Genomic DNA, 23,272 nt, shown 5'->3' on the forward strand with positions numbered 1-23,272 from the left:
AGTAATTGTATGAGAATCACTTTCTGTGACTCCCAGATTATCTCCACCTCATCATATTTGACTATTCTGGTGAATTTAACCAGGCTGGGTAAAAAAAAAAAACAGAGATATGGTTTTATATTTTTTGCTGAATTTACAATATTTGTTGATAAACTGTTTTCATTATTGGAATCTGGCATGGGTCATAGAAGACTGTATTTGAGTAATTTATTTTTTTTTTTTTACTATTGATTTATCTGTCTTTTGCCCTGGTTGCATAAATACAGCTGAAAATAATTATTTTTACATTTTGTTTCTCAGTGGTGGCCAGCTATTTCCAGTGAGAGTAATTAATTTATGTATTTTTTTAAGTCTAGCAGATTGCACAGCTCTGGTTTTACTTCACAGTTTTTCTAGGCATAGCAATAGCCATTATTAGCAGATTTCTGCTCTTGCATTCTAAAGGCACAGAATTCTGGCCAAACTCATCAGTCACTTCAGCGATCTGAGAATATGACCAAAAGGCAATTTCTTATCCATTGAAAATAGGTCAGGAGATCAAAAAAAGGTTGAGCAAAGGCAGAGAGCCATTAACATGGGTTGGAAAGTAAATTCTAGATATAACAATTTATAAAACTAAATTAAAGTGGGCCATATTTGATTTTAGGGAACTACAGTGATCTAGATCCTTTGCACCTTTTGATTTATATAAGCCAGTTTACATAAGCTGCCTTCTTTGAAGATGTGGGAATTAAATTTACACATAAGCTCTGTTTTTCTGAAGCATTCAGTGAATGTACTTTTCCATAAAGCCAGTGGTCCGTTTTAACACTGCTCCTTCTTCTGGTGATGGATAATATTTTAGTGGTTGGAGAATTAGAAATGAAAAACTGAGTTAATGCCTTTTTCTTTCTTACCCAAGCTACTGCCCTGCTAGACAAATTGTTCTGCACTTTCCAGGGTCCTGCCTCCAGGGTCCAATGCAAGGCAGTCAAAAATGGAACCTGCACACCCTAACTGTGTTTAGACTGGTTTTCCAGAAAAGAAACAGAGTCTGATCTCTGAATATAACCTCACGTCTAAACAATACAACATACTGAAGCCATTAGCTCTTCAGTGCTAAACTTAGCAATGAGGAATTCCCTAGATGATTTTTGCATTCCAGGGCTGCTACCACACAAGATTCATGGGGACGTGAGGAAGATTCAAGATGCTTGACAAACATATACGTATATATAATTATATTATTCCCCAAACTGCCTGGTGAATTAACATTCTCTTCTAACATCACGAAGTAGGTCTTGAAAAATTCTGTGGTGTCACAGATGTTACTGCAGAGGAAACCACACTGGCAAGCAAGGAGGAAATAGTAACAGCATTTTTGTTAATTTAACAAAATAGAAGACTTAACCCTTTTAGTGTTAGAAAAGGGTCTGATGTTTTACATTAAGTGTTTTCATCCATTTTAAGTTGTTAGTACTTTTCCCCTGGTGACAGGTTTGGGCAAGACCGACTGAACTTTTCACATAGGCTGCATTTCATTCTGTCCCCAGGGCCCAATGCCACTGCATCAAAAGGTGGCTTTTTGATTAGCAGAAGGACACCAGATTACAGGTTCTTTGGAGGGATCTGGCTTCAGACTACTGACAAAACTGAGAGCAAAGCCTAGCTCCACAGGCCAGAGGGGAAAAACCCATCTGCGATACAGGGAAAAAATAGCCATGTAATACAATTTTCAAAAATATATGCAAGCAGTGCCGGTGGCTACCACAAGTTTGTTTCACCACTTCATGACCCAGTCTTGTCAGTTCTCAGAATCACAGAAACACACAACGATTGTGGTTGGAAGGAACCTCTTGAGATCATCTGCTCCAACCTCCTGCTCAAGCTCCTGCTCCTGCTCTCAACCTAGAGCTGGTTGCCCAAGGACCACGTCCACGAGGGTTTTGAATATCCTAAGGATGGAGACTCCACGATCTCTCTGGACAACCTGTGCCAGTACTCAGTCACCCTCATGGTAAAAAAGTGTTTGCTGATACTCAGATATATTCTCCTGTGTTTCAGGTTGTACCCACTGCCTCTCGTCCTGTCATCGGGTACCACTGAACAGATCCTGGCTCCGTCTTCTTTGCACCATCCCTTGAGGTATCTGTGCACATTGATGAGATCCCCCTGAGCCTTCTCTTCTTCAGGCTAAACAGCCCCAGCACTCTCTGCCTTTCCTCATAGGAGAGATGCTCCAGTCCCTTCATCATCTTCGTGGCCCTTCATTGGACTGTCTCCAGTATGGCCATGTCTCTCTTTTGAGGAGCCCAAAACCGGATGCAGTACTCCAGGTATGGCCTCATCAGTGCTGACTAGAGGGGAAGGATCACATCCCATTGCCTTTTGCTTCTGTTTTCTTCCTTAAACTAGCATCAAGAGCATTATACTTCCCAACATCTTTACCCCAGTTTGGTAAAAGATATTTAATGTTATAAAAAACTAAAATAACCTTTTCTTGTTAAACTCCTAGAAAAAAAAAAAGTTTTAATAGCTGTAGATTGACATCTGGAAGAGATTGGAAGTATCTTCCCTGTCCACAGGTGTTGCAGAAATCACTGAACTTTCACAGTGATGCTTCATTTAGTCCATAACTTGGGTCAAGACAGAGGACATTGGAAAGTTTCTAATGCTCATTTATGTACTTCAGATGGTGGAAAATTTGTTTCTGCATTTCGTAAGTTATTCCCTTTGCTGTGCCCCTCATTGCTAATCCGAAATTGAGGCTTTGGCTTCTAGCCTTTGGATTGTTTTGTATGCTTGTATACTAGATTAAAGACTTTTCTCACTGGAGTAATACAGTCTCCTCAGGCTCCCTGTGAATCAGGTTTTCTGCTATTCCTATTCTCTTTAGGAACCTTTAAATTTTTTGAATATTTTCTTTTGGAATACTGACACTGGGCTGTACTATTCCAGCCACGGTCTGTTTGATGTTGTGCATGGTGGCATCATCTATACCTGTGTTAGCACAAGCCACATACTGATGCTTCTGTCTTTCTGAATCTACCCAGGAGTTAGCTAAAAATGCAAACCGCTGAGGTACAAGGTGGTTGATTTTGTTCACCCCAAAGATGTTGCTGGTGGGATATCTGACTCTGAGCCCCCTTGTCATGACCCAGCTCTTCTTTTCGCATGGCAGTGGGCAAGTGCACCACATGTGGATGACCAATGTCCTCAGTCTTACTTGCTGCAGCCATGCACTGCTAGATATGCACTCATTCCAAGTTCCTGATTGATCACGGGTGCTATTTTTTGTCACCCTCACTCAGCTCCTAAGGAAATAACTGGGAGCTAATAACTCCCATGTTGTAGCAGGTCACTGGGAATACCTCAGTGCTGTCAGAGAAGAGCATTAGGCAATTCAGGAAATGTTTGGCAAAGCTGTTAGTAAGGACTTCTCCCTTCCCCAATCACCTAGTTGATATTCATGGTGTTAATCAAGATACTAGCTGTCCCTACCTATCTTTTCTTTTCCAGGCTGATGAAATGCAGGGTTCTCTTCCTGCTAAAGGAGGCAACAAGTGGCAGCTAGTCATGGAGGGTGTGGAGTAAGTCTGTGGGGAGCCGACAGGCAAGTGGAAATGTCTCATAATATGGCTTAAGCTCAATAAGAAAACTACACTAGACTACCTCTCTTAATTGGTTTTTGGTACATAAAATTTGTGAAGTTCACTTTTAGCGTGTGGAAGTACTGCCATTTTGGGTGGGGATGGGGAATGCAGTACTAATTTTGAGAGTACGTGATCGATCGTGCTGTAGTATTTCCTTTTCCTAGTGATTGTAAGGCTGTACCCTGGTGCTTATCACTACTGTCTCTATTGCTCATCTCCTGCCTATTGTTATGGTTATCACAATAAAAAGACATTGATTTACAAAACATTTCAACTTTATTAGCAAGGTATTGTTGTGGGATGATGAAGTCAATTGAGAGCTCCATAGGAGGAGGAGGAGGTGACTTGATGGAGTGTGAGGTGCATATGGGCTGGTGGCAATGGTTTGCATGCCTTCAGCTTTGTAGCTCTGCGTTACATTTGCTGTGGTTGCCAGCATATTCACTGCTATTGTTTCCAGTAGCTCTGTCTTGTGTTTCATTGCCTGGGTTGCATCCATTTGCATGTCTTTCAGTACTTTTTTCCCATTCCCAGAAGGATGGCCATGCTAGATTGGAGCAGAAGTCCAGTTACTTACCATCCTCCTTGTGGCAGCAGTAGATGCTTCAGGAATGTCAATAATAATAAGACACTTCTGGAGGGATGCTTTCCCAGGTATACCATCCCACACACAGTCAACACTGTAGGATTTCCTGCTTCTGTTAGTGTTTTGTTGGCCTTTGGACACAAGCTCACAAAAAGCACACTCACCACTCTTTTTTTTTTTTTTTTTTTCCTATGGTTCAAGGGCCGGGGACCGCGGCGCGGGCGGCTGATGGAGATGTAAGGTGACGTTTTGATCAGCTATCGCTTCTCCGCTGGAATAACTTTTTTTTCCCCTCCCCCCTCTTTTTTTTTTTTTTTTTTTCCTATGGTTCAAACATTTACCAGAAATTTTGCAGAGGTGTGGAAACATATTGCAGAAATTTACTCCTTGAGGTCACAGGTGAACTGAAAAAAACAAGAACAGATAATTGTTTCCCCACTTAAAAAACATATATTTAAACCTTAATTAGAGTCTTGAAGCAAACACTCCATTTAAGGCCTTGGGTGCTGAGTATTTTTTTTTCCCTACTGTGCAAGATCAGCGTCTTGTAAAACTTCTCCTGGGAATACTGAAGTAAAAGGGTAGGGAGGGCTAAGCAGAGGAAATATTTAATGAAGGATGTTAAACTATTCCAGACAGAATCCTTGAGGGAATATCTAAGAGGAATCCCTAAGTGGCAGGAGACAAGCTGGGAAAAAATGCAGCCCAATATCTTTTACAGGCTTGTGAGAAGGGCTGGTAGAACAGTATAAGGAGCATTTATCTTTCTTGCCACATTTAGTTTCTTCCTTTGCACCGTGCTGGCAAAGTGTTAAGCATCCCGTAAAATACTGCCTTTAAATATGTGAATGGAACAGGTTTCTGCAGCTATAAGTCATGGGACTGAATGTGGCTGCCTCCAGTGAGTTTTTATAGGATTCTGTCAAGCGACCTCTCTGACTCCCTCCTTCTTCTGCCTCTCCAGTGATGGCCCACCATGGTGTGTCTGTACTGGGAAGCCAGAGCAGACCCTCAGTGGCCACAGAAAGCTCCTTAGAGCACCGTAATGGTACAGTGTAGATGTTGCCACTGCTTCCCCTGAATAAATACTGCCATCATACCTTCTTCTTCTATCATGTGGCAAGATAGGCAGAGCATAGTTAAGTCTGTGAACAAAAAAGGTGGGTTTCTGATACACACACCAGGCAAGTTTGCATATCTGTGACTGAGTTTGTAGTGGCAAAAAGAAAATTAAAAAAAAATCCTGTTCTAGTTCAGAACCACATATATTAGCTGTGGAATAATGTAATTTAATTTCTGTAAGCTATCTTAGACGTCTTTTCCCTTAGTAGCTTATATGTGTGTATCATATTTCATACCACACATTCATTCATCTAACATATTCTATGAATTTTTGTGTGCAACTATCATATAATTTACTCCTCTACTTTTCTGTTTGATAGCATTACAGTAAATTATTTTTGTCATACAAATACTGCATAATACACTTCATATGGTTTAACTATGTTTCATTAACGGATTGAATCACATGCTTTAAAAAGACCAACAAATTATCGTGTACTATACCACTGAAGTGAAAATGCTGCCATCCCCAAGCACTGCCTTTTGCTCTTGCATTCAGCCTATGCTTTTGGCAATAATAAAGGTGCCTTTTGGGGTTATGCGAGGATAGGGGAGGCCACTTGCTGGAAATTCCTGAACTGTTTTAAAAGAGGATTTTAGTGAGTTTGAGGAAACTTATGATCCACTTTCAGGAAACTGTTTTGGGTTTGGTTTTTTTTGTGTAGTTGATTGGTTATTCAGGTGATGGAGAATCAGAAAAAACACTTGCCAGAGAGGAAATGGAAGATGATTTGGGAGCATGTGACTGAGCTGGAGGAAAGACAGGATCCCCACATTTTCACTCATACCTGTCTTCATCAGCTGGGAAGGTAGTGTCCAGAGATGCTCACTCAACATTTAAGTGCAGTAGACACTACTTTGTTTTGAAGGTTGCTCAGGAATTTGACAGAGATTAGTATGAGTATCAAATGTTCAGCTGAGTTTCATTTCATGTGCAGTAATAAAAGTTCAGGCATCTGAGTGAGATTTTGAGCTCCGTCTCTGTGTTAGGGTTGGACCTGGACCAATGCTGGGCTTTCAGACAATTCATTGTACTTGTTCTTTGCCTCTCCGTCCAAGACAATCCATGGCTTCCTCTCTGCACCTTACTGACCACGTAGTTCATTGACAGGGAACAGAAGTGGGAGTGTAGCAGCTTACATTACAAAAAGCTTTTTAAAATCTTTGGGACTTTGAATTATGGACAGAAGCATTTGAAAAGTTTAGCAGGCACTGGACAGTTGAATGTGAGGAGACCCGCATGGTAAGTCACCATTGCCACTGCTCTGATGTGGCCCACTGGGAAGGGTTTGTACTACTAGAAAAGAGTATACCAAAATATCAGCAGGATATGGCACTGCCAGGTAGATATGGGCATGGGGCACATGTGTCTTTACTAGAGCAAAGCAAATTCTCATGGTGTAATTCCTGTGCTTAGACCAACATTTCTTCATGATTGCATCGCTTTCTCAGCTGTGACCCTGCAAAGCAAACTTATTTTCCCTGACCTTTCAGGCACTTTGAAAATCACTGTGGATCCCAAAGCACAAAATAATATATAGTTTAGCTATTATATGTCTAGATATATATGCACACAGAGACCCCAATCTTATATATGTTCTTTGCTTCTTAGTGCATAAATTTACATTCACCTGCACTAAAACGTGTTGTTGATGTGAGAGAGATTACTGGGATGATCCTCTTTTCTCTGTAAAATCAGCCTATCCTTATCATCCATGCTGTAACTCCTCCTGGTCACGTATTTAATAATATACACACACTCAGCTTGTTACTGAAACAGGAGCTTACTTATAAGATGATCTTTAAAATGTTGATTTATCTTTTCTGTATTTCACGGAAAAGCCGTAGGAATTTTTAACAGAAAAGTCAAGAAAAAGTGAACATGAATCAATCCATTCGATGATCAATATATTACAATCAATCAAGATTATGGCCTCTAGAAAAGCAATGACTCTGCCAGAAGAAATATGTGTGTTTTTCCTGAGACTTTACTGAAGTCACATGCGAGATTTCAATGGGCTTTTCACCAGGCAGTGTGTTCTTACTTCTCAAAAGCAGAGTAGCTCCTGGGATATAACCTGGCCTCAAGGACAGACTCCTGGGCCCCCAGGATAGACTCGTACCTAGAGCAAGCCTAAAAAAGTCTGTGTAATCAACCTCTCAAATTACAACGCAATGTGGCACAGGTCTCTCCAGGTGATTCCTCACCCCCAAGCCAGGAGGCATAATCACGTAGTAATTCCTAATTAAGTGAGGGTGCGGTCATTTGCTAAAATCTGTGTTTGCAAAACATAAACAAGTTTTTCTTCCTTAGGGAAGAGAGAAAAGGAACAATTTTAAAGCTTTTTTTTTTTTTTTGCAGGTCATAATATCAGACAACAGCAGTGCAGATAAGAGCTCGGATGAAGTTTCCATTCACTGCCACACAATGGGGAGACAAACTTAGTCATGGGTGTTCTGGGAGTATTTTTCTCTTCCTTCCATACACCCAGAAAAAAAAATATTTTTCTCAGAAAATTGCTGAAGAGTTAGTTGTGTAGAGGCTTACTTAACAATAGTCATAAAGCCTTGAATGTGTGCCTAGCTGCTTCAGTCTCTGGACATGGCAATTGTCTGGTACCTGCTCAAATTATCTTAAGGTAAGTGTTCACTGAAGATATTAGCTGCTCCCATCTGGTTTGGGCACCCACATTCCCAGAAGTGGTGTTGCTCTGTGGTCTCCAGGCTTGACCTCCCTTGAGGTTGCTATTGAACACCACTGGGTTTTTGGTAGTAAATGGCTGCTTACCTTCTGACTTGAAATCCGCAGAAAGGCAATGAAGACTGCAAAGTGAGATTGATCTGTTTATTAAGTAAGAATGACATTTTGCACTGAGCCTAATGACTAAAATTCTTGTGCAGAAAGAAGCTCAAAAGATCCTTCATGGAAAAAAGTTTATGTTGTGAGACAAAAATGTCCCTCTTCAAAAGCAGATTATGGTCACCAAGTCTAGGGATTCTATTTGGACATAGCGGCATCCTGACATACTAACATTTCATAGTCAAAGAGTCAGTGAAAGCAAGAATTTAACACCAGCCTCTATGGACAGAAGATGAAAAATATAAAACATGAATTAAGGTCAATTAATCCATTGTGACAATGAATTAGGAGTGGCTGGAACCTTGTAGGAACATTGGCTTATCTACCAAATTAATGTTTTAAATATATATGAATTAAAAATAATAATAATAAAAAAAATTCAACATTTTAAATAAATGGTGACCTCCCTTGGTTATAATATTTTTCACTTCTTTTGCTTTTATAACTAATTAGCCAAGACGGTCATTTCACAAGGTCTTTCTCCATTAAATCCCTTTATCTATAAGTTAAGTCACCGTATGGTCCCTGCAACACACAGGTTCCTTTTCAGTTTTCCCACAGGCCATTGTAAACCACAACAAAAAAATAATTTGAACACTTATGAGAAAAGATATTGTCAGTATCTTTTTTCCCACAATACTTAAAATTCCTTCAAGAGTCTGCTTTTACACACTACATGAAGTCTTGGATTTTCTTTTCTGCGTTGCCTTCCGAAAGGGTCACTGGGGGAAGATACTACTGGCTAGTTGGAAACAGCAAAGTACTGTTTGAAAAGCCAGGTTTTAATTACAAATAGTGTTTTTTTGTTGAGCTGCATGTGTTTTGTGAAATGTGATGTCATTTGGCCAGCAAAGAGAGTGGGAGCCCTGTGTCAGAGATGGTAAAGCCGTGTCCATCCTATTCAAACACGAGGAGAAGCACTTTCAGGTTTAAGAGGAATAATGTAGCATTTGCCCAACATGAGCCAAAAGCTGTGCAAGTGTGATTGATAGTTACTGTAAATTCTGCTGTTAACTTTTAACTTATGGTAAGCACCTTATATTATTGATTTTTGTTGCCGTTATGTGGCTGGATAGCTTGCTATCAGCTCTTGAAGTAGAAAAAAAAAATTAAAAGAAGAAAAAAATTGCTTATCAGAAAAACAAATGTGTGAATGAGCCACCAACCAGAATCTCAGAAGTATGTGAGCTTCAAGATCTTAATTAAACTTTATTTAAAAAAAAAAAAAAGCAAATAGTATTTTAAATTGAACAAAGTGTATGTCCTGCAATAAGGGTGTTTGGAACTGTGTACAGGACAAACTGACTGTAGTTTTGTTTTAAGGCTGGCACTACAGCTATTTATGTGTGTAAATGATTAATTTTATAACTTGATATGAACATGTATTTTACATTTTATGTAACCAAAGAAATACTTAGGCAGTTCTTGTTCAGAATAACATCTGGCAAACATCCTACAACATAGATGAATTTTATTAGAAACCTTAATTTAAGAGAGGAAAGCAAATCTTTGATACAAGTTTTATTAGCAAGCCATTCAGAGGAGAATTTAGGGAACAGTACTTTCATGGTTCTGCATTAGGAGAAAAAATTGCTTTAATTAGATATGGTAAGTGATCAATTCTGCATGCTATGATTAGGAGGACAGCTCTAGTAATTATATATACAATAAGATGTCCAAGTCCATGAACATCTGTTCCTAATCATCAAACTCAGAATATAGAAACAGCTTGCATTTGTATTAATTTTGTATCACAGAAACTCAAATCCAAAATATTTTATTGTGATCTTTATGCAAAAATGTCAACTCTATTTTTAATAAAATAAAAAAGGGCAAAGTATGTGCCATATTTTCATTAATGAAAAATATCTTTATGATACAGATGCCACATTATTTATTGTCTGGCTGTACACAAAATGTATAATCAGTATTTGTTAGAATTTTTTGACAGAATAATTGTATTGTTACAACTACGGGTATGGATATAATTATAGCAATATGAATGTGCCTTATATTTTATAGGATTTATTCTCCTTCCAATGCAAAGGAAGTCCATATACTAGTATAAAGCACCTTTGTAGGAATGTGAATGCACCAACACTTGTAGGATAGAAAAGAAAGAGCAGAAATACACTGCTTTAATTATCTGAAGTGATCTAGAGGAAGACATTTTGACTTCTCACTCAGGCAGTTTAAAAAAAAAATCTTGTTTCTGCTTGTTTGTTTAACTTGGATCATACTGCGTTCTAAAGACAAAGTAGAGGACCATAATTCTTGAGAGATAAGGCATGAGTATACTCACTGAGCCCCTCAAAAATTTTCCAGTAGTACATAGAGACTTCTTAAATAGAAAGCCAAGGAGTTGAAATAAGGTAAAGCAGTATCATCACTCACTCATACTGTAGACAATGTTTTCGTAGCCATATTGATCAGAAAGATGTAAGAATAACCAGAATTCTGATATTCTTGCCTTATATGGTCTTTTGCTGTTCTCTGTTTTCAGCGACTTAAAAAAACCAAACCTACAAAGGAAAAACCCAACAACAAACCAACCCAGACAACTCTACTATCTTACTGGCATTTCAGCAGGACACTAAGTGCTGAAAGCCAGCTGTAATTTTCATTGCCAGCTAGAGATTTCCCAGAAATGAAGTTTGCCTGTACTGACAATTACACAGTGGAGGCTTTAATTATAAAAATGCAGATAACAAACTACTGCTCATTCATTGACTAATAGAACTGGAAAAGTGGAAAGTCTGATCCCTAAAATTGTCCATCACCAAAGACTCTTTTTTTTTTTTTTTTGAGAAAGGGGATTTTTGTTTACATCATATAGTTGTTTCTTGTTTTCCTTGGAAGGTGTGGCAGAACTAGAAATGTGAAAACTCAACAACTGCAAACCAGCAGGGTAGATAATCTTAAACACTTTATTTCTGTCTTTCTTATTCTTCACCTATGCTGTTATTAAACGACCGGTTAATGTCTTTGAGAAAGAAAGGACATAGAGAAGATTTCAAAGCCTGGTCCTTTGAGTAGAAATCTCTTTAACATTCAGAACTTCAATTTCTGGTTTGTCAAAATTTATGTTTCTGAGGGCTCTCTGTCTTGGAATCCTTGGCAATGCAGCTAACTCAGCTATGGCTCCAGCCTTCTCATCAGTGGGTTCTTGCTTTCCTGACAGATTCTCTATTTTGTTACAATGCACCATTTAGGGCAGACATTTCTCTGTCATCAGGATTTACTGTTTAATCTCTGAAACACAGAGGTACACTTGGTAGCAAAGGATATGGTTTCTGGGGAGGAATACCTATTTAAAAAAGGAAATCAGTGTTAAGGTAATCATAGTGTTGCTTACGGTAATTTTCTGTTTTATTTCAAATGTAAGTATTTGCCCTAGATGTAGTTCTTATCACTCCAAATCAAAAAGGTAAGACAAACCTCTCTTAAACATGGAAATATATATATGTGAATGTCTGTACAGTCAGATTCTGAAAAAGATATTAACAATTTAAAAATAATTGAATCTATGTTTTACAAAAACATAGATTTTACTGCTTTCCCTTGTTTGTGCTATTTACTTACCACACTGAACTTCTCTGTTTATATAATAAAAGTCTCAATAGTTGCTTTTTTTTCCTTATAGCTGTACTTACTTCCAAGTTCTTTATAGTTCTAGTTGATAGCTATAGTTCTAGATAGTATGATAGTTGATAAACATAAAATTAACTGCCAAGTGCTATATTGTCAGACTGTGCACTAATTGCATTTATGTGCAACTTTAACTGCCCTACATGCATTCTGCTCACTTGCTAACTCTCTGCAGGACAGTTTTGAACACCCCACAGCTCTTCAAACAGCTGACAGCATGCCACAAACATCCAGTCCTCCAGAAGAGACGCAGGCCAGGCCAGTAAAAGCTGCAAGTTTAAGGTTAGGCATATCTCAGGGAATGCTGGAACAGGATAGGGGCACTTAATCCCATCAGGAAGCTGGTAATCTCGCTCCCCAAAGGGCTGTTTTTACACTAGAAAACTTTAGAAAAACTTCAAGAAAACAGCCAGTTGTCACTGGTGCTGGCTGACCTCCCATAGCACTAACAACGTTCAAACTGTTGGTTTTTCCCAAGACTAGGATTTGGAGGATACTTACTGCTGCATCAGTTGACACGTGTTAACAGCCTACTATAAACAAGGCAATCTTGCATCAAAGCCTGCCCTGAGGTTTTATCACACGTTAACTAACTCTGAACCCTAGTGAAGGCCAGGTGGCAAGGAAGGAAAGCTACCAGCCAGGACTGAGCCACCCAACCTTCAGCCCTGCCCAAAGGGGTCAGTCCCGATGGTTCTCATGCTTCCAGTGGGTCTCATGGGACCTGACCTGAGACAATTCAACTCACCGGCCTGGTAGACAGCGACTCTTTCTTTATTGTTTTGCTCAGGATTTCTTTTCTGCCACCTTAGCAAATGGGATCGGCCGTGGAAGAGTCCAAAGTGTGCCAAAGCAAGTGTAAAAGGGGGTGTGGGGGAAAAGGCGTTGAACAAGTTGCCAGATCAGCTCAAGCTGTAACACATACCTTTTTCCTCACACCTGCTTTCAGTATGACATAATATTAAGGGTGCTGACAAAGGAGCTCCAGCAAGTCTCGCTGTTGTAGTTGGAAGAGACGCCACACCGAAATGCGGCTGTTCCACCAGGAGTTGCTGCCCTCACAGCAGGTACCAGTGCCTCGGCTGCTTCTGTGTAAAACCAAGCCCCCAGTGAAGGTGGGTTTAAGGCTCTGGACTTCGTACTTTTGAAGTGCAAAATCCATACATCCCTCTCCGTCAGCCCCTCTGTCAACCCCCTCAGGAGGAGAGGTTGAAACCTCCCGCAGAGAGGTGGGAAGGGCAGGTAGGGCTGCTGACCTCTCGAGCAGTCACGGTAAGGTGTGCTAGCCCTGGTGTGTCACCTCTGCACAAACACTGCCTGCCCCTCGGTGAGGGGGCTGTATAACACCGTCAGAAAATATCCTTCTGTAGGCAGGGCTTCAATTCATCTCTAACTAACTAGGTTGTGAGACTATCAGCTCAACTTATCACATTGTGAAGTATTAAAAATAGTATTCTTCCATTTCTTGCTGATATCAAGTTCCCCTCTTGCCTTTCCTTTTCTGGGGCCTTTGCAGTTCAGCTCTTAGCACTGAAGGGGTCTGGCTTTCCAAATGGAAGAATCTGAAAACAAGACTCAAAATGTTTAAAACTCTCTGCTCTAAAAACCTGCGAGGTGGTTCATCTGTAAACTCTGCTGTCAAAAAATGTGTTAATGAGTTACAAAGTATCCAAGCTTTACAGATACTTACCAATTATTCTCATCCTCTAAAACAAATCTCCTGAAAATCTTTCTGCCAGCACGATAATGTCCTGTTTAGTCTGCTGAACTCTACTAGTGCGTACCATGGAGGCAGGTGTAAGCAACAGATACACAGGACTCAAAAGTTTTGAAAATGAGATTCTAGAATGGAAAATAAGAAAATACAGAATTAATTTTAGAAGGGAAAATAAAAGTTTCTACAGTGTAAGGGTAAACAGAGCTTTTACGTGGCAGAGGGATAACTCATATGTAATTGAACGATGCAGGATTTTTAATTAAACTGTGGTGACGCCTTTCATGTCTGTGATACACAGCACGGTAAACAAACTTTGTGCGTGTCCAAAGGTGCACACTGTGAATTGCTCTATTTCACGCCTTCATGCCTCTATGCATGACCCGTGCAACACTGTCACGTTGTACGTGCGACCATGTACACTGGGGAGTTATGGAGGGGTGACAAAAAGAGCTCGGGAATGTTCGGTGTCTGGTCCTGCTCCGGCTCGTCTATTCCTCTGGGTGGTCCTTGTGCAGGACAGTGTGCAGTGAGGACTGCCCTGCCTCTTGTGTTGGCAAATTCATGGCTTAGGTTGGGAGTTACTGCAATTGCAGCCCAGCATCTCTCCACTCAGCTTTGGTACCCCGGAGGGAAATGAGAGAGCTCTTGCAGAGTGCCCCTGGGCCAGGCAGGAACTTGCCCTTCCGTGGTGGTGATGAAGGTGTGTGATCAAGATTGTGATTGTTTAGGTTACAAACTCGTTCCAGTGTAATGATATGGAAACTATTGCTGGGTGCAACCTGTACGCGTGGGGAAAGAGTTTCTAACCCAAACAATCAAAATGTCTACCACACACTTTCATCATCATCATCATCATGCTTCCCACAAAAGCCAGGGGCAAATAGATGAAGCAAAATAGCACCAGTAAATAAAAAATAAATAAAATCACTACTCTTGGGGCTTGTTTCTCCTGGTGGTTTATCTTCACGTGGAGAAGTAATGGGTCTGACTGCTACTGCAAATGCGAGATGTGAAAAAAAATCATGCTTCAAGGGAACAAGCACACTGTCCAACAGAAGACCTAATTTGCCAAAAAAGGACAGCAGATGCCCTCCTGAGGAAGACACAACTTATCAATGCTTGTGGAGTAAAGGTATTTACAACTCTGTGGACATCTATCTGCAAGTAAGTCTATGGACTCAGCTTTCTAAGACAGATCTCTAACTTTCCAAGGTGTCTTATTTTCTGATGCAGATTTGCCTAACTCGATTTCAAACTCTTGAAAGGAGAAAAATAAAGCTGTAATGACCAGCTTCAGCTACAGCCAGAAGATATCCCTCTCAACCCTTGACTTGTCAAAGTCCAGCATTACACTTGATAAAAAGGCTAAATGTTCAGGTCTACAGATACTTGCATCTGGCACAGGACCGTGTGCACACATGTGCGTGTAAACAAGGAAAAGGGGGAGGAGGGGGAATCCAAGAAAAATCAAAGGATTTTGACACATAACGGCTTTTACACGACAAAAATGTGCGAACAGCACAACAATGCAGTAATAATGTTTCTTTATGTGTCCAAATTTCATAACATCGACATTTTGCAGTTGAATTAATCTTGCATCCCTTGCTGACTATTAGAGCTGCTCTTGCCTTACCCTGCCTGCCTGATTTTTCAGATAAGCACTAAGGGATTAACAAGGTTGGGAACTGCATCTTATTAATTATAACTGCGCTTTCATGTGCAGTGTGTACCTGAATCAAATAAAGTTCCTTTGACAATCCCTATCTCGCCGCGTACGAGTTTATCTGATGCCCAAGTGTTGCTTGTCTCCCGGCAAAGCTGCCGGGCAGCAACTCCGGCGGGGGAGACCCGGGCTGGGCTGATGCTGCCGGAGTCCAGGAGAGCAAACGTGGGATACGTGACCCGCTCCCGCGTGTGCGGGGGCCTGGAGTCCGCAGCTCCGGCAGCAGCGGCAAACGCGGGCTGCTCGTAATCCTGGCGGGGAAGAAAATAGCCCGAGCGTGGATTTTGCCTTTTTTGGGTGTGAAATGTGCCGGGTTCCAGCATGAAACGCGTGTGCCGCCCCAGCGCCGGGACGGGCTCCGCTGGTGCGGGACGGATTCCCGCGGGGCACGTCCCCCTCGTCACGGACACACGCATCCCGCGTCCTGCGGGGATCCCGAGCGGTGCTGTCGGGGGGAATGGGGGGACACACGCGTACCGCGGGGGCGCGGCGGGCGTGGGACACCACCAGTGGCCGCCGTGCGGGATGGGTGCCCGCGTCACACCGGCGGCTGCCGAGCGGCAAATTTAGCGAGGCGTGACGCCGGGAACTTCAGCGACACCGAGTTGGTGACGGACGCCCTGTCCCGCAGGGTTCCCAGCCCGGCTTGGCCGCAGAGCCGCCTCCCCCCGTCATGTGTCTGCTTCAGTTTTGGTTTCTGTGGAGGCTTTCGCTGTTTGTTCAGCGAATCGCGGGCTCGTTGCGTGTCCTGAGCGGATTAGTTATTTACTTCTGTCTTCTTAGGAAACATCTTTAGGTGACGGCGAGCTGTCCACCCGGGGACAGGCGGAAGGGCGGCAGCGGGGTGGCATTTCGCGGCCGCCCGGTGTCACCGAAAAACGCCGGGGAAAAGGCGCGTTTTCGCTTGGAAGTGAGGACCGGGGTTTGTCACGGTCTGTCGCTCCGGCTGTCCCGGGCAGTTGACAGCCCGGGGGGTGTTTCCTGCCAGCAGAGCCACCCAGCCCGCCGGGCCCTTTGGGGAAAATAACCAGGAGAATACATATTTTGCTAGAACTAGATATTTTACTACATAAAACTTTTTTTTTTTTTGAGAAAAACAACCAACAACTAGTGCATTCCTCGCTGTACCTGCCGCCCCGTGAGACACTTCAGCCCGGTGCTCGAACCCCCGCTGCGGGGCGGGCATTTCCAAACCCCACTTGGCCCGGTCCAGCAGCCCCAGGTGCGGGTGCGGGTACCCCCGGCGGGGCGGGGGGGTGCGGGGGACACAGGGCACCGCCGCCGACATGCGAGGGGAGAATTCCTCAATGGCGCTGGCCACGCCCACTCCCCGGAGGGGTGGGGCTGGCGGGGACACTAGGCCCCGCCCCCCCGCGCGCACGTGTGGAAAACCCCCGCCGCTCGCTCCTCCCCCAAACCCCACCCCGGGTTGGCTCCGCCTCCTGCGGCGTTCGATTGGCTGCGCCGGCCGCGGCGGGCGGGGAGTGGGCGGGGCGAGGCGCGCGGCGGGCGGGCTCCTCCCACGTGCGGCGGCGCGGCGCGAGCACACATCCCGCACGTAGCCGGCGCGTTAATCGCGGCGGGGCCATCTGCTGCCGCGGCCCATTCAACGGGCGGTGGCTGTCGGGTGCGGTTCCCTCACGCCGTTCCCGCACGCCGCTCGGGTCTGCGGGAAGCAGGAGCGGCAGCAGCACCGCGGGGCTCCGGGCAGGCACCGCCGCGCAGTCCCAGCCCAAAGTTTTGCCTCGCCTCGCCTCGCCTGGCCCCGCACCCCCGCGGAGCCCTTGCCCGGCTCGGCCTGGAGCCGGCGACGGCCCGGCCGGCATCGCCTCCCGACGCGGGGGCCGGCAGGACAGCGTCGCCGCCCGTCCTCGCGGAGCCATGCCGCTGGGGCACATCATGAGGCTGGACCTGGAGAGGATCGCCCTGGAGTACGTCGTGCCCTGCCTGCACGACATCGGGTTCTGCTACCTGGACAACTTCCTGGGGGAGGTGGTGGGGGACTGCGTGCTGGAGCGGGTGAAGCGGATGCACCGCGACGGGGAGCTGGCCGACGGGCAGCTGGCTGGCCCCAGCCGCGGCGTCGCCAAACGGCACCTCCGCGGCGATCAGATCAAGTGGATCGGGGGCACGGAGGAGGGCTGCGAGGCCATCAACTTCCTCCTCACGCTGATAGACCGGCTGGTGATGTACTGCGGGAGCCGGCTCGGCAAGTACTACGTGAAGGAGCGATCTAAGGTAAGGGGGCTCGCCCGCCCCCCCGGCGCCGGCTCCCGGCCGGACCGACCCGCCTCGGCGGCTGCTGCCGGGACCCGGTGGAAAAGTTTCCACGGGCTCCCCCCCCACGCCGTGTGTCGTCTCCTCGCTCTCCGCGGGTGTCCGTGGCACAAGGCAGCCCCGGGGGGGTGTCCCTGGGCGGGAGGCACGGCGAGCTGCCCAGGGGATGCCCGCGGCGGGCAGTCGCTCGCCAGCCCTTGCCGGTACCGCGGGGCTGCCCGCTGCCAGTCCCTCGCCCCGCCGGTGCCGGCAGCGCTGCGGGGCTCTCACCCCCATGCCCCCCGCGGGGTCTTCGCCGGGCTCCTCCGTTGCCGGACCCCGGCCGGGCCCGGCCTCTGCACCGGGCATCGGTTCGCAGCCCACCGGGGGGCTGCGGGCGGCACCTGGGAGCCCGGCTGACCCCGCGGGTGGCTGCCGCTCGCCCGGCTGCGGAGAGCGGGGACCGCCTTGGCCGTGACTGTCCTTTGGAGGATTGTTTCAGGTGGAGGGAAAGGCTCCTAACCCCCCCTCCCCGCGCACGTACACGGCTCGGAGCCCATTATTTGGTTGTTGGCGCCCATGTGGTAGCGTTATCCAGAGCAGTTTCGATGGTCCCGCTCATGCCAGCGTCCTACAGCCGAAGAGGTTTTGGTTATCGCGCTGGGTGTGTGGCACAAGCTGAGGGATGCTCAGTTCGAGCACGGCAAAGTTTTTTTCTTTTTTTTTTTTTAAGGGGAGAGTTATTATTTTCTAGGCTTTCTTGCTCCAAAACGGAGAGGACACGTATTGTAGGATGCGGGTATCGTAGGGCTCTTTCTCAATGAAGTTTATTTGCACTTCTCCAATATCATTACTTCAGTTTGGGATAACTTGGTTTTTCTTTCCTTGTTTGTTGTGCTGTGACAACGTGGACTTTCTTGGAACTGAAGTTTGCTTCACTGTCCTGAATGCTATGAAAACATCCCCATTTCTTTTTTTCTGACTTAAGTTCTACAACACATAGCGCATCTTCAAAACATCCACTTCTTTTAGAGATATGCAAGAAATAGAAACAATGAAACTTTAAAAACACAACACAAGAGTAAAAAGTTAGGCATTTCTTTTGGCCCTTACTTGGACTGAACTAAGGGCATGTGAGTGGTGCTGAGGTTTGTTTTTTTTTTAAACAGAAAACGAAGAAAACAGTAGGTGATGGTGATGTTTACCATTTGCCCCTTAAAACCTGTGCATGCTTCCCCCCTGCACACTTCCACACAGTGGTGGGAATAATAAAAGGTTGAAACATTGCTCCTGTGCATAGCTCCACTGATCATCACTTCAGTTAAAGCTTGAGTAGATTTCATTTAAAATGTGAGTAGACTGGATTTCACTTATTCCTGGTGGGAGCCTGGTGTTAGGAGGTATAAATAACCATTCTGCTTTGGCATGCTTTTAAGGTCATCCTAGTTCTTTCTCTGGGTGACTTCTGTTTGCCTGATTACTGCTGAAGGTGCATTGCTGGTCACCTGTAGGGCTAAAAAACAGGGGCTTATGCTAAAGCATATATTGGACTGGAGTGAAAGGAGGTGGTCCAGCATTTGTATAAGGTATTTGGAGACAGAGTCAACTGGATGCCTGATGGCTGTTGGCACTAGCTGGGGAGAAGGGTCTTTTGGGGAGTGACCTTGTGTTGTAAAGATGATTTTAAAGCGCCGAGCTGTGGTGTTCTTGCAGTCATTTTTGTACAAATAGTAATAGCAGACAGGATAGAACTTGTTTTATAAATAGATACCAAGCTACTTGCTGTAAAGAGAGACTTTTGGCCCTTGCGCTTTATCGTGGAAAGTGTCAGACTCCAAAGAGCTCATGGAAGTGCTACACAACAGTCCAGGACTGAAAGGGACTCAATATTGTTTGTAAAACTAAGTGCAGAGGAATTTCCATCAGAAATTAATAGTGACCAGCCCCCTTGTTATTATAATAAGTACCATGGATATGTGAGGCCCTGGAATAGCAGCTGCCATCTGTAACTGAGATGTGGGACGCCTTCAGCAGGAAGATTATTCCTGTGACTAATCTACTGACTACTACAGTGCATGCAGGTTTCCACGTCACCTATAGACGTTTTCCTTCCACCATTAAACCTGCACAGTTTGCTTTTCTTCTAAAATGTTGTGAATGCATACCCAAAATCTCAAATTTACATGCATAATTGGATGCCCAGAAAACTTCCCATGGCTTAACATTTGGAGGACCATAGGGTGTTTCTGAGCAACTGGACCAGAACTTCTTAGCTGGAGATATGCTATTGTAATTTATTGTTTTGGCATATAGGTACTAGATGGGGCTAAGAGTCAGAGCAGTTTGTTGAAAGTGTAAGCCTTTGGCTACATGGCAACTCCTCTTGTCATGGAAATAAATCTATGTAATATCAGCCTCATGATTCTTTAGAGGTTTATACTTTTAAAACAATAGTATGACTTTAATCTTTTGCCTAACTGTTGGAAAAGAGGGAGAGATTTGCTTAGTAAATGAACTTCTGTCAGCTTACTGTCTGCTTTGTGTGATGTGCTTTGTGGTGGTTTTTTTTTGTAGCTACACAAACATACGAAGACAAGAATGACTTTTGTCCAAGAACGGAAGCTATCCTTGTAGCTACATGAGAGAAGTGAGTCAGGATTTTGCCATTTCCAAATGACTTCCAACAGCATTAAAAGAAAGTTAAGATTGCATCAAAGAGAACAGATGGAAGTAAAATTTTATAAGGGTACTGGATACTCTTAGAGCTGTTGGTTGACATTTGAAGGCTGATAATGAAATGTAACCTTTCATCTTTGCAGACCAGTGATCCAAATCTATCTTTAGGTCATATTTTAAAATATTAGCTGACACGGTTAAGTCAAAATAACCAGATAACATTCTTCTAAAGGTCTCTTCTGTTGACAGACCCAGTGTACTGCTTGTTGGCTTCTGCATTCTCCTCGACTAGAGTTTCCATTTCCTAGTAAAATAAAACCATGATTCCCCTTTTGTAGTAGGTAAATAGCTAAGGACCTCACATAGATGTTGTTGACCCAGGTTGAGTCCTCTCCTCAGCATAAGAAGATTCACATCCTTGTGCAGAGGGATGCTCTGGCCTGTGGACAGAGGTCAGTCTGATTTTTGAGGACCGGTCTCTGCTGAAGCTCTGACGGTTTCTGCTCAGTGGAGGAAAAAGCTGACTGGGTCATTTGGGCTGGGAAGTGAGGCCACAACTTGGTCTGAGTGGCCAGTCACCCAGAGTGCCCCCAGGTCAGGTGAGGCTCCGGGGACTGACCGTGGGTGAAAAGGTGATGTGCTGCAGCTTCTGACTCCTTAGGTCCCAAAGGGTTAATTGGGGCTTGTAAATTGCCTGTAAAAGGTTTGAGGCTACTTGCAAATGAATATTGCTCAGGTGCAGAGGTGGCAGTGGGGCCTGCCATGTATTATAAAATTTTCCAGGGGGGGCAATTATAAAACTTTGTAGGTGCTGAAATGTCTACCCTGTAGAAAAGTAATCCCTATATTATAAAGAAATAAATCAAAGCAACAATGTTACAAAACTTCCCCAAAACAAGGCAGGAAAATAATCCGAAAGAGAACACACCTGAGAGTTTTCTCTTTCAAGACTTAAAAAAAAATAAAAAAATAAAAAAATTCCTTTCTTAAAAGTTAGAAGCTGAAGATGTGCTGGGTGCGTGGAGTTTGGGATATTGGTCCATTTGGCAGTCTCAGATGCTGAGGAATCCTGAGTCCTGAAGTCCCTCCTTGGGGGGGGTCAGGAGAAGGGGGCTGGCAGGAATGGAGTGGGCTGGCCAGTGTGTGTAAACCTAAAATCTGTGTCCACAGTGGGATGCCTGGGTAGCTTATCTGCTGCTGAGAGGCTGGGGCTATTTCTTCTTTCGCGTTTTGCCTCTACAGGAGAAAAGCAACTCTCCCCGTGGTCAGGCAGGGTCCCAGAGTGATGCCATCGGTGCCTGCTGCCCAGGGCCACCTCGGCTGTGTCAGCGCTTGACGTGCTGCCAGCAGGCTGTGTTGGTCCTCACGGATGAGGGGTGGGAAGGTACTTTGAACTGGTGTGGCCGTGCTCTGCGTGGACTCTGCACCCCGGTCCTGACAGCAGCGTGTCCCACTGTGAGTCACTGGTACCCTCTTGCATGCCGTCATGGGTTGAAATCCGTGTCAGGGCTGCCTTTGGGGACCTTGAGCTCATCTCACACCTGCTGGACACCAGTGAGCCCTGCTGGTTAGAAAATGAGGCAGGAAGTTATCATCCGACGAGCTGACCTGTGTTGAAGGAAGCCCATGACTGATGTTTTTTTAGCTCAGAACCCAACTGCTTGCACTCAGTGTCAAGTACGTGGCCTGAAGTTTAGAAAAATGTGTTTCCAATAAGAGATAAATTTAGAAGTCCCTGTGGGATGTTAACCCCCTTGAAAACTTGCTTCAAAATCTCTGTAGGTCTTCCACTGTTTTATGGGATGTCTTCTGCATCCCCCATTTGTAGCCCTGACACCTCCCTGCTCACCCCACCCTGGTGGGCCCTCTCTGACTGCCGCGGGAGAAGCAGGTCTTTTGTGGTGGCACTTCATGGCTAGCGTGTGTTTGCTAAAAACCAGAGAGGGTCCTTTGGCCTACTGCATGATGGGGTGTTCTTAGGTAGGCTTTGAAACACGGTCTGTCTAGCAGGTTGTTCCCAAGGTTTCTGTTCCTGAGGATTGAAGAAATGCATGAAATGTCACAGGCTTGGGTTGAGAGATTTTTCCAAGTCCTTCATAACTCAGGTAAGGAGGTGAAATATTTTTGCATTTATGAATGAAGAAAGTAAAGTTCTGTTGTAAAGATTCAAATTCTATCCTTTGCAATTAAAACAGAGGGAAGTGCTGCATTTTCCAATTTGAGGTGTGGATGTAAGGAGCAGGATAACAGAAGGCTGGCTAGAGACCTGAAGAGCAGTACTGCCTATAGAAATGTACTGGTTTATTATGTTACAAATGATTTTTGATGCTTGCAGAGCAGCATGCCTTGCAATTAGTTTACAATGGGAGGTCTGATGAATACCACCATCCAGAAGAAATATGCATAATTTCCCTTTCTTCTAATCAAATGCACATGTTCTGGCATAATGGGTAAGTTCAAATCTGTTCTTCTGGCCAGCTGCCGGCAGAGTCCAGAGCCACTGGAACTGTAAATACAACAGACAAGTCATTTTATGATATCAGACTGAGGAATTCAGCACTGGCACAGATCCTAGAGTGGTTGCTTTGGCTTGGTGTCAAAGCTGATGTTTATATCTGTGTTTGTCAAGCAAGATTAGTTAGCCTGGTTAATTATACACAGGAATGTATAATTTTTACTTGACAATCAGAGCATTAAATGAGTATAAACCTGGGCATATTAGCTTTTGGTTTTGTTCTTCATCAAATTATTCTCAATAACTTGTTGAAACTTTCAAAAGATAACTCTTCTCTGAAAGAGGCACTCGGAGAATCTTTCAGATTGCTTCTTTGCTCAACGGGGGCAGGGTATTGAAGACAAGGGGTCAGTATTTCACAGACAGCGATGCACATAGCTGTAAGTGGGTTCAGAAGCTTGGGGAGCCTCTATGGAATGGTGTTTGAGCTCATACTTGGGTGTTGAAATTAGAAGCAGCTTGAATTCTGTACCTGTTACGTATCATCACCCTTAAGAACCTGACTGTAGTGCACCGGTAGACTTATTCCATGGTAGG

General features: G+C 44.4%; 1 protein-coding gene across 1 annotated transcript in view; it reads left to right on the plus strand.

Moving 5' to 3' along the window:
- The first annotated feature begins 16,851 nt into the window (after positions 1-16,851).
- EGLN3 (egl-9 family hypoxia-inducible factor 3) overlaps positions 16,852-23,272 on the plus strand; it is a 30,481-nt gene continuing 24,060 nt past the window's right edge. The window contains exon 1 of the mRNA XM_014942075.1: positions 16,852-17,526. Coding sequence (XP_014797561.1) covers positions 17,170-17,526 — 357 coding nt within the window. The 5' untranslated portion in view covers positions 16,852-17,169. The remainder of the gene's footprint in view (positions 17,527-23,272) is intronic.

The sequence above is a fragment of the Calidris pugnax genome, unplaced genomic scaffold (genome assembly GCF_001431845.1).
Source record: "Calidris pugnax isolate Ruff unplaced genomic scaffold, ASM143184v1 scaffold56, whole genome shotgun sequence".
Classification (NCBI taxonomy): domain Eukaryota; kingdom Metazoa; phylum Chordata; class Aves; order Charadriiformes; family Scolopacidae; genus Calidris; species Calidris pugnax.